The sequence below is a fragment of the Pleuronectes platessa genome, chromosome 14, assembly GCF_947347685.1.
Source record: "Pleuronectes platessa chromosome 14, fPlePla1.1, whole genome shotgun sequence".
NCBI classification, from domain to species: domain Eukaryota; kingdom Metazoa; phylum Chordata; class Actinopteri; order Pleuronectiformes; family Pleuronectidae; genus Pleuronectes; species Pleuronectes platessa.
In genome coordinates this window covers 20048048-20060150 of record NC_070639.1, presented here as the reverse complement: position 1 = coordinate 20060150, position 12103 = coordinate 20048048, and the positions used below count along the sequence as shown (strand labels likewise).

At 41.3% G+C, this 12103-nt stretch overlaps 1 protein-coding gene across 3 annotated transcripts in view; it reads left to right on the top strand.

The window, feature by feature from the left end:
- epb41l5 (erythrocyte membrane protein band 4.1 like 5) overlaps positions 1-11157 on the top strand; it is a 32193-nt gene extending 21036 nt beyond the window's left edge. For 2 of the 3 annotated variants that reach the window (XM_053439584.1, XM_053439583.1), the window contains exons 17-26: positions 4498-4652; positions 5221-5315; positions 5502-5636; positions 5781-5848; positions 6605-6727; positions 7329-7410; positions 7756-7836; positions 8359-8421; positions 8657-8796; positions 9350-11157. In XM_053439584.1, coding sequence (XP_053295559.1) covers positions 4498-4652; positions 5221-5315; positions 5502-5636; positions 5781-5848; positions 6605-6727; positions 7329-7410; positions 7756-7836; positions 8359-8421; positions 8657-8796; positions 9350-9419 — 1012 coding nt within the window. In that variant the 3' untranslated portion in view covers positions 9420-11157. The remainder of the gene's footprint in view (positions 1-4497; positions 4653-5220; positions 5316-5501; positions 5637-5780; positions 5849-6604; positions 6728-7328; positions 7411-7755; positions 7837-8358; positions 8422-8656; positions 8797-9349) is intronic. The other variant, XM_053439585.1, reaches the window with a different exon arrangement.
- Positions 11158-12103: the final 946 nt, after the last annotated feature.

The window sequence follows — 12103 nt, the reverse complement described above, 5'->3', positions numbered from 1 at the left end:
ATCTTTGTATAATGTCTTTGCAACTAGCTAAATAACAAATCACATCTGTATTGCTAGGAAGAGACATGGAAGTTAATCTGCTGACCACGTAGTCACATCACATTAGATAGTCACTGCTGTAAAGTGTCAGTGGGAAGCCGTGCACTTACTCTCTCAGTAGTGCAGCATGAGTAGAAGCCTCCAGCACTGACTATAAGAACCCAAATTTTGACGTAGGCCATCAAACCTCCGCAATTGGAGGTGAAAAGCCACATCTCAGACGTGCCAGAGACATCTGGGCCACTTCACTTGACTCAAGTGTTCGTGTCACAACACTTCTCAACGTGCACTTGTATGCACGCCAGTGTACAACGTAGCAGAAGCAATGTAGTGTAAGTTGTGAGGCTAATTCAGTGTCCTGACTCTGCTGGCCCCACCACAACCCTCGGTTTTATTCATGTGGTTTCATGTCCCCTGAAGCAACGCTTTAGTGGTAGTACTCTCAAATGGACAGATGATGTCATAAAAAAGAAAAGATAAATGCATTAGCATTGACAAAGCTGTAGAAAACCCTTGAGAAACCCTGTTTCTCAAACATGCAAGGACAGCAAACAGAGTTAACCTTTGAGAGGCTCCGATACATTTCACTCTCCTCAAAAATGCTTTTATTTATTTTGACAGCTATTTACTACTAACCCTGTATAGTACTGAATACTATCGTTGATTTTATGGCCTGGCTAAGGTTAAACTTTTAGAAAAATATTTATACATGAAGAGGATGTACGTCATAGATCTTCTTAAATTATCTAGTTCGACCATATCTGAAAAATAACTCAAATATATTGCAGTACTACTGAAATTCTGTTTTGAAGCAGCAAAGAAGTGATTTCCGTGAAAAAAAGGTTGTAGTTTTATTTAGGTAAAACTAATTAGTAACTTGTTACTACTAACATAGATCTGGAAACTTGCCTGTGCCTGACTTGACATTTTCAGCAGTATCAAAAGGGATTTCTGCTAATTCTATAAAAACATCTCTAGTTCGCTTGCATGTCAAATCAATTTCAATTAATTACAAGAATGAATCTTTTATACTAATGTTTCTATTTATCATTATACCCTTTTTTTTTTTTTTGCTTTATTAGCTTCCTGCTGCCACACATTCTCTTCTGCTGCCCTCTGCTCCTCCTCCCTTGTTCCACTGTGTTGAATAAGCTGCATCTATCTCTTATCTTCTTCCCCCTCTCAGTCATTTGCATATAATCTCATCCCCCGGTCTCGCTCTGTGGTTCACGTCGTCTCTCATTCACTCCCCATTTCCTAACCCCCCCCCCCCCCTCCCCCACCTGTTTGTCCTCTTCCCCTTGTCTTCCTCCACCCTGTTCTCCTCAGGTCTCCTCTTCCCTCCATCCTCCATCCTCCCTGCTCATCTCTCGTCAAATCTCCCCAAAAGGAGTCGGGCAGATCTGACCACCCGACGACAGTCTCACCGTCTGTACTGACATGAGTTGGACAGCACACTTATAAATGGGAATGACATGAAAAGCTCCTGCTGTGAAGGCAGTGGCTGACACATTGAAGAAAACACTTGGCGTGAATGTCCATATGTCTTAGGAGCTGAAGTCTAGTAACACTAGTGATTCTTCTTAAAGGAGTCACACTGGAATCTACTCTCTCAGTGTCTCTTTCATCTCCTTCCACTTTTTCCTTCATCCTCGTTCCACTGCCGTGTCTGAAAAGTTTCATCTCCCTTTGCTCCGTTCATCTACTTTTCTTTCTCGCCTTTTTCCAGTTCGTCACTTTCAATACTTATTAACTCTCCTCTCCTTCCTCTCCTTCCTCTCCTTCCTCTCCTTCCTCTCCTTCCCCCTTTGCTCCTCTTGACCTTCTCTGATAACCTCATAGTGAAACTGCGTGGCTGGGGTGAGATGGTTTCATTATGAGGGGAAGGAATTCAGCTCTACGTTGATCCTGAAAAGAAACAAAAGGTCACATAGTTCTGAGGGTTTAGAACCAAACGCTCGACTTCTGTGTTACACTCTTTAAAAAAAATAACGTAATGTTTTTGTAATACTCTCAACATGGTTGCCTTATGAAGTTAGACTTCCACCAAATGATTTTTTTTATATATACAAGAAAATGATTAGATTTTTCTCTTTCGTATTTAATTTGTTCTGCACATTTCACGGATCTTCTGCTGCTCTAGTTTTAAAGGAGGTTGAATCAGAAGGTGGATATTTGTTCTCATCTGTCGATAAATGTGTCTGAGAGATTGTTAGATTAGTTTAGCACAAAACAAAACCAGGGGCCGATAGTTAACTTGCTAACTTGGCTCTATTAAAGGTGCATTTCATACATTTCCAAGTACTTGCACATTATTGTTTTGTCTCTCACATCATGGACACTATACTCAGAAATGAAAGTGATATGACCTTCTCATCCAACTTCTTGGTAGAAATATGATTCCCTGAAAATATTCACAAGTGAATCAGACTTTCATTTATCTGTTGTTAGTTCAGTGCAAGGGGTTAAAGCCCAGTTGAGTGTTTTACAGCCAGCTGTCAAGCTCATGATGGATTTGGCTGATAAATCCAAGCAGTGTGTCCAAGTTGTTATCCTATGAAAGCTTAACTACACCTCAGCTACAGTTGCTTAGTTAAATGTTAACAACAAACCTGTGACCAAAGGATGTGCACCTTCTGTGTTCCAATCATTTCAGAGAGTAAATACATGATTGCTCTTGTCACAGAAGAGTGTGCAGCTTTAAATAGCATCTATTAAAGTATGTTTTATCCGTTTTCCTATTTAAAGCTAGGGTTGGTAATCCTGGGGAAAACGACACTTTGAAAATGTGCAACCATTGGACCCCTCATCAAAGCTTCGCCCCGAAAACACATGAAATAGCACAACTTTACAAATGGACTTTTCTGTGACTCGCTCACTAGCTTCTGTCTATCGTCTCAGCTTCAGTGGTGTTTGTCTCTCTGGCTTCAGACTCTGGTGCAGTTAGAGCACGGACAGGCAGAGCACAGGCAATTTGGTTGGTGACAGACAGGTATGCCTGCCAGTGTTTATTAGAATCCTGTGAGGGCCACAGACGGGAGCCTTGTTTCTTTCCCTTTTTTTTACTGATGCCTTATTGATTGCTTTTGGGACGTGTAGAGGATTTGAATAAATACAAAAAGTGATTCAGGAAAAAGTTACCAACCCTATCTTTAACAGAAGGATTAGCAGGATTTTGATTAAGTATGTAATATTTACTGATTATGATTGTGTATCGTCTTTTGCCGACATTCAAGTTGTGCCTTGACGACTGCACGTGCATAAAAACACACAAACATGCATGAAAGTAGTTACTGTTAACTATATATATATATAAATCTGTTGCCATTTTACACTGTTCTAGTTTTTCCTTTTTTACGTTGCTTTGTGACTACTCTCAGACTTTCTGTCAGAAAACTGTTGGAGGAGGAGTTGAGTCGTGTAACTGGTGTAAATAAACACTCATGTATGAGAACTGCATGAAAACTAAATACAGTTACTGTGCTTGTCTGGGAGGAGGACGCACATCCTCGGATTGTGTATCTTGCCTTGTGTGTGTGTTTTATTGCCAACATCAGAGGTTTACACATCCTCACTGTCCATGCTGTTTCCTTAATAGATTTCCCGAACATGTGGGAGCTCTTTATACGTTTGGTTTGTGAGTCCTCTGGCGGAGCATTTTCCTTTTTCTTCACATGTAAGTGTGGTGGTCTCTCCAGGCTGCATGCACACCACCACTACTCTGCTTCACTGTGTCTTCAGGCTACAGAAATATGAGGTAATAACCGGGCTGCTGAAGGAGCTTCCACCAAAACCCGTGTAGAAGACCTTTTGCTTCGGGACACTGCAGATTCTCAGAATATTGCATCAACATTATTCCCGACACAAAGTTATTACTTGCTTTGCAGACTTATTGCTATTGGCAGAAGCATGTTTCTGTGAAGTGTTCCTTTACCTCTGGAGAGGACATCTGGTTTTGGGCTTTGTTTATTCTTTTGTTTTGTTGTTTTTTTAGAGCTACATGTTTCTGATAGAAAGTACAGCCACTGCTTTTGTACTTACTTGTTATTCTTGATAACAATGATTTACAGTGGATGCTCATAACTTCAGATACATAACAATCTTTTTTTCATATTTCTACTTAGCCAAAAAGGAGATTAAGTTTCTTTTTGTTTTATCAGCTTTATTTGAATTTTGTTGGTTGTTGATGGGAAATTGGATTCATTCTCTGATGTCTTCTGATACACTATCATGGAGCAGTTCTTTGCAGAGCCTATTCATATCTTATGGAAGCTGCTGGTAAGTTGTTCAGCTGTGATAACCTCAATTCCTCTGTTACAGTTTTGGTTAAACATTTGCATCATCCCCTCCATTATTATATCTGTTTGTGTTTGTATTAAAAACACAGTTGTTGTCAAACCAGCATCTTCCCCTGCAGCTTCTTTCATCCCTTCCTCTTCTACCTTGTATTGTCTGCAGTGGGCCCGTGGCTGCTGACCTGATGGAGACCTGCGTTGATGATGTCCTCGCGGCTCCCGTTGTTCCACCGGTGACGACCACAGAGGAGGCGGGACCGAGCAATGCCTACGCTGCTGCCGCCAGCGTCGCAGCAGAGGATCCACTCAGCCTCGCTGGTGAGGTTATAGAATGTAACCCAATGGGATTCGATTGAAATAGCGTTTTAGAAGCCACTCCACCACTTATCATGTACATATATTAGGCAGATGACTGGTTGTGTATTTGTTGTGTATCTGAAACTAACAACCACCACTCTGACTCACTCCTGCCTCCACGACATCTTAAACAATTGCACTGCCTCTTCTCACATTGTTCTGTATTGTACATTAAGTCTGTTTTTTACAAATCAGATTATGTGGTTCATGATATTAAGTGAACATAAGATTTTTAAAGAGGACAAATTTAACTTGATTTTTATTATAATGATAATGTTAATGTTGGCAGAGACCTTGTTCCTCTGCCAAGGGTAATGTCCTAACTCCCCATGTTAATGAAAGGGGAAGGATTTTGTTTAAATCCACCTCTTTATACTTTATCCTTCTTCGGGTAATTTCCTACCCCTCTACAAACTTTTGTGGAAACCAGTTCAGTAGTTTTACAAACACAAGTTATATTGTAAATGCACTAAATGATTAAAATAAAGTTAATGTGTGTGCTCATTCCTGTTTATCTGTGTCTCATCAGAAGCAGCAGCTCGTCTGAAGCAGCTGGAGTTGGAGAGCAGTCCAGTTCTTGCTCCGCTGAAAAACGTCAATGTCAATTTGGCCATGAACAACCAGGTGCGTGTGTGTATGAAAATGAAAGCCCTTGTATCTTCAGAAGGTAACACGTGTAAAGCTCTGAGCCAAACCTGCTCCGGCAAATTTAATAAAAAACTGTTTATTCTGGAGTTATTACTGGGTTGATCATTTAGGATGTATCCCTCAGACCTCTCACGTTACTCCCTTGTGACCGTGCTCCAACAGGAGGACGTGGTGAAGCTCTCAGAGAAGTGTGGCCTGAACAGCGCTGGCAGTAGTCCTGTTGTTACTCCACTGCGCCTCCCGGAGGATCTGAAGAGTAACATCCTAAAAGCACAAGCTGAGGCTGCGGCCCTGAAGGTGAGGAAGAGGACTCCTGTAAACTGGAGAGGAAGAAAGATCCCTGAGAAAACACAGCTACAGTATTTTCACATGATGACGATCAAAGCATTTTTTACTTTGCAGTTATTTAACCACCTAATCTCTCTGTGTGAATCTGTGCAGGGGGCTGTGGAGGAACACGGTGCAATGGTTGGAGATAAAAACTGTAACTTGCAGGAAGCTTCTGCCAGGTGAGAACTCAAACTGCTTTTTATTACAAATTTAGTGAACTGATAGTTAGAGATTATAAGATAAATGTTTCTGCTATATAGCTCTTAAATTTGACTATGAAACTATGCAAAAATATTTCTATTTTCATAGCATGACTCCTGCAAAACTCCTCCTTTTAAAGTTGGTCGAGCACAGTAAGTCTTTATAGAGCGAACAAGGACAGGAGACAAAAATCCATTAGTGCTTGTGCTTCATTGTTTTAAAACTGGGCCTCCTCCATCATCCTCCTCCTCCTCCTCCATCATCCTCCTGAGTCATACCAACTGTCATCGCATTGTCTCAGCCAATCACGGATTCACAATCCTCGCCTCGAGAGCTGATTAACCTCTTGAATATTCATGAGGATTATTAGCATAGCTCACAACATGACATCACCTGCAGCTCATCCAGATTAGCGACACTGTACAGATCAACGGGCGAGTCTCTCTCTCTCTCTCTCTCTCTCTCTCTCTCTCTCTCTCTCTCGGTCGAACTGGAAAATCAGACACATTAGATCTGGCAAAAGCGGTTGCTCATAATTTTTAGCTCAAGTTTTCAAGTTTAAAAATGAATTATTCTGAAATGGTGACACAGCTTGAAGCAAGATAATATGATGATTTATATTGAGTATAATAGGATTGATTTGATCCCATCTCTAAATCAGACTGAATATTTCATGAATGTACATGTGTAGATTTTCTCTGGCACAAACCTAAATACATGGCGTCTTCCTACAGGTTGAATGTGGGCACAGGGCGACTGGGCAGTAACTCGTCTCTCTCCGTCAGCAGCCGCCCTGACACCCAGGACTCGTGGGACCTGCTGAAGACAGCTCCACTGGTCTCGTCAGCAGGAGCCAGGTCAGTGTGTTGCTGATGCTCTTTCTTTTCTTTTGCTTGGTATGTTCAAACTGCAGTAGATAATATGTCAGCCAGGTGAAATCTTGTGTTTATTCACGACGCCACGGATTAAGATGAAATAAACTGATGTAGTACACAAAGGTGCTGCTTGTTCTTTATGGTCTTTGCTGACATCTGGTGGCATGTCTGAGAACTGCATGTTTGTGTGTATGGGTCTGGGTGGGTTGGGTCACATGACTTGAGATCTACCTGGATACTGCTGCTGTTTACAGTAGAATGACAAAAAAATTTACTCTTGACTTGACAACTCAACTCACACTTTTGCTCCAGGCTCACAGATGCAGTAAATGCTTACAGTGCTCAGGCTGCTCTTCTTCTACAGTCTGGAGAATCACACAAAATGGATAAATATCAATTATCGGCAACTATTTTTGATATTAATTTAAAGTTCTTAAGGTATTTATTAAGAAAAGATATCCAGTATATCTGGCTCAAACCTCATGTGCAGATATTTGGTTTTTCTTTGTTTAAAACTGTTGTAACCAAGAAATCTGAAATTCTTTATCATCTTTTTCTTTTTTTCATTTCTTTTTATTATCAGTGTCGAGAGGTTAGCTGAAGATTTAATCCCCTCCGTTCCCAAGAACCCGTCAGAGTCTGCCGGCGAAGGCTCAGCTCCAAAGGTAACATATCTATTCATAATCATACAGTTACAACTCTTTTTATCTCTTACATTTGTCACAATTAGTAATCTAACACTTGCTTTGGCGTTATGAGTATTTGAGGGCTGGAGAACAAATACTGTCCTATTTGATTATTCAATATTGAACTCAAATAACATAACCTGTAGTGTCATGAGGCTTCAGCTGCCACCCTGTGTAACTCTGCCAGCTCTTCAACCTGATCCACTTTCTATCTAATACAGATGTACACAGGTTGTGTGTGTGGCTCTTACTTGACCTACAGTGTCATGTGTAACCCAGATTACAGGGTTTGTTATGGTTTAAGAGTTTTTTGACATCCAACAGGTTACAGCAGATGAAGTAGACCTGCCCAGCGCTGCGCCGCTATCTGACAACCTGATCGACTTCACCGACCCGACTCCTGCAGTAAGTCCCGGCCCACTGTGTGTGCAGCAGTTTGTTAATGGCTGCAATGATTTTAAATGGAACCAGTGTTTGAACTGCACTGTTGCTTTCGAGGGAGCCTTATTTTCGGTGGAACTGCTTCATATGTCACATAAACGTTCACATTGAGCTGCACGGCAGGAAATCTTCAAATAAACAGGCAATGTTTCAGTTTCCCCTAATTTTCCCAAAGTAGGCGTTCAGGGGAACTTGCTTTCCTTTTTCTGACAGTAACAAGAAACACATATTGGCCCATTGCTCAAAACAAACTGGGTCTAACCACCTGATCAATTATTCACCCTCATTCAGATACATGATGATGAACATTTACAGTATTTACACGTATATAAAGGGAGGAAGAAGTAGAAAAAGGTGTGTGTGCTTGTTTCAACATTTCTCAAAAACCTGTGTGTCAGTGATCTGGGGTCAAACTAGAATTTAATGTAGAGATGTAACTTAGTAAGATCTGTGGATGGTAACAACGGTGTTCTGGTCCTGTTTCAGCTCCCCCCAGTGCAGCAGCCAAAACCAGTCATCACACCTCGCTGGATTATTCCAACAACTGCTGTGAGTGCTCAGAATCTCTCCAGTCCTCAGTCTTTGCTCTTTCTGGCCTTTTGTGTCGACCTGTTTCTTACTTTCCACATGTTCCTTGATAATCTTTCAGAGGGGTGTGACATCGGTTCATTGCCCCTAAACTGTCCCAGGTTGTTATTAACACTTTGCCCAGTCGCTGAACACGTTTGGCTGATGTAGAGGCTCTGTAGAAACTGACCTTCTCCCTCATCCCCTTCTAACGCAGCATCCCGGCGTCTTTACTAACGGCCTGCTCGACCTTGACCCCCATGCTAAGGTCACCCCTCTTCTCCCTGCAGACGGGGGAGCGGCTCTCACCCCAGCCCTCCCCCACCTCGCTCACAAACGTAACATCAACTCTGCCAGGTAAAATCTGAACCAACGCACTGAACAGGTTGTTTTCCAGGTGTTGTAGCATGCTGACCCCTGCTGGCCAAACAAGAAAATGCTTCCTTCAGCTATAATCCCAAAATGAAACCATGACACTGAACACACTTAGAACTGAGAACATGAATATGTCGACTTCAGAAAATGTACCTGACCATATGGATTGATTATCTAACCTGTTCTTAATCCTAGGTTTGCTTTTGTATGTTTTATAATTATAGATTTATTATTTTAAACCAGTGTTTTCCAGAACCAACATGTCCATAAAAATGTAATGATCATGCCAGTGTGTGATTAATGTCTGCCCTGGTAAAGCCTAGTTCACGCTACATGAGTTTTAGCCCAGTTTGCCACTAGTATGAACTTACAACGGCTGCTAGGCTCCCGATCACAAGACAGAAAGTCGTGTGTTGTGAACTATGCAGTAATCCAACGACTTTTAAAGTGATGAGGTCTTAACTCTGGTTTAAAGTTGTCTCTGTCCATGATGCAATAATGTTACCGCCCTGCCCCTCCCCCCCGTGTCCCACAGCATTGGGGGTCAACCGCCAGCCTCGGACGATGCGGCAAAACCCAGAGGTCTCCTGACCACTGAGCTCTGATGAGGAAACGAGGAGAAGACCTTCATCTTCCTGACTGCTCCCCCGTCTCATCCCATCACCCCCCCCCCCACACACACACACACACACAGGACAGCTGGAGTGGCTGAACACTGTGGGCTGAGAGGACTACAGGAAGGAGGAGGCAGCTGACAGGCACCACAGTGTCCAGAACCCACACTGACACAACATTTAGTTTAGTAAACCGATTAACACAACATTTAGCAGTTTAAATCCCATCACCCTGGAAGGTACATTGTATAACAGCACCAGCCACTGGCTTGTTTCATGGAGGGTAGGTTGCCTCTTCTAGTGCTGCTCCTCCATCCCTCCTCTCTCTTGTTTTAAACCACTGGACCCCCGCTCTGAGCTCTGAGCTCTGAGCTGCTGCGTTACACTGGATCCAGGACAGAAAATACACGTCTCTTAAAAAAAAAAAAAAATGTTGATTCTAAGAGATGAAGCAGCACCTGGGCTGTTCACATGATGAAACACGTGGATATGATGCTGTAATGAACTTGTAGCACACTACAATATTATTTTTTTCCCTTTTTGAAACCCAGACAATTCTACATGTGAAATTTTCCACTGGATATAAAAATTGCGGCAACACTGGACCTTGAGAGAATTCTTGGACGATGATGATGATGATGAACTTTCTTTTTTCTTTTTTTTTTACCCTGCTCTTAAACGTGTCTATTTTTACTGTTTTTATGTGACATCTGCACATGTTGGTTCCAGCGTTACGAGGGAACCAACTTCTCAAACTCCCCTCATGGGTTTTTAATATGAAGTTTCAACATTTTGTCCTATCATTTAGTTTTCCTCTTCAAGACACTTTCGCTCATGACTGGATTTTGTATTCCTCCCCACATTAGTTTTAAATGTAAATGCAACATGTCCTTTGCTGGATTACATCATGGACAGTGTGTCCAATGTGTGAGTCATCTTATGTTAATAACTGAGTCTACTAGACAGTATCTCCATCCTTTTATAGATGGTGACTGCCAGTATTAACATGCTGTAGCTATTACCCTGCCTTATGTAAATGAGCGTATTTCAAAATGTGTCATCTTATCAATGCTGGAGATGCCATAGAACAAATCTATCACTTTCTGTTGCTGATACGTGGAGAACCTGGAGGAGAACTTTTGTACATGTGGGTAATTGAGGCCTAACTCTACACGTTGTTAATGACGTCTGTCACACTGACTCCTAAATGGTAGCGTTGTAGCATTTCTAAGAAATCGACCACATGGGCCACGTGAGTGTGGAGCCTCGTTCAAGTTGTGTGTAGTTTTTGTTAGTGCGATGTTACGTCTCCATCAAGGGAAGCCGACTCTCTGACACTGTCTTCTTAGCCATGACAGTTTATTTATGCTACTATCTCCGTGTCATTGTTTCAAATATTACGTGTTGTCCACAAGTATTGTAGCGCTCAGTTGCAAAATGTATCGTCGGTGTAATGGCGCCACCTGGCTGTAGATATGAAGTAGACCTATATATATTATTTTTTCTGAAAATGACGTTGGCAGTATTGTTACTACGTGTTAAGAAGAATTTCAGTATCGAGGTGTTTTCTAATTACAAAAGAAGTAGAAACTGTGTTACTGATCAAACTGAATCGGGGGGGGGCACACAGTGTGACATCTCAAATGCATTTTTATATAAACTTTTATTGTATATTTTTTTTTCTTGGAATACCTTCATCATCTTTCAGTAAAGCTTTGCTACAGTAGGAGTCACTTGTTTTTTGATTCATTTCTTTATTGTTCCAGTCGTGTTTAAACTGTTTCAGTGATTCCAGTTGGATTCACTAGATAATCTAAAGTTCTACTCTGCTCTGGACGGTAAATGAGACAATAACCTGAATCACTTGATGGATAAAAAAGGGATATTCTGATTTTACTTAGTTTCCATTGTTTTTAGCAGGATTACACAAAAAATCCACTCAGCCCATTTTCTTCAGGTATGAGTCCAGAAACAACCCGTTAACTCATAGGAGCTTTAAAAAGTAGCTGAACCCAGGTGGACAGAACAATTAATTGTTTAAAGAAGATTTATATATCCATTTAATTTAGAGTTAACATAATACAAAGTCTAGGACAGTTATAGAATCCTTTTCAACAAATTAATTATTGCTATTAACAAGTAACGATTCTGTTCTGCTCTGTTCAAATGTCCCAGTGAGACGTAACAGACGTTTTACTGTGTGTTACCCAGTTTAACCACATGGTGGCAGCATATAACCATGTTTTACCGCTTTAGTTGTGGGTGGAGGGGGGGGGGGGGGGGCAAATGCTTTTTTCCTCTCGTAACAACTCAGTTTATTATAATGTGAGTAACTGATAGTACAGATGTAAGACATTCAGCAGACGTGGGCCCTGTTGAATCCGGATTCTCTGGAGCTGAATTGAAATGAACTGCTCAACATGAAGTGGATTCTTCCTATGAAACATATGAAATCTACACAAACTGAATCATCACAGACTGAAACAGGATTTCAGGGAATATTTCCCTCGTTGGTTTTACTTTCCTCAAATCTTATTTAATCACATCCAGGCCTGAGACCATTCTCTTGTTAGCTCAGGAAAGTCTGTTAATCAGGTTATTTGTGAGAGTGGGTCTGTGTTAGAGGAAGTGTGAAAATGATATTTGATACTCAGAACACAGTTTGCTCTTTTTTT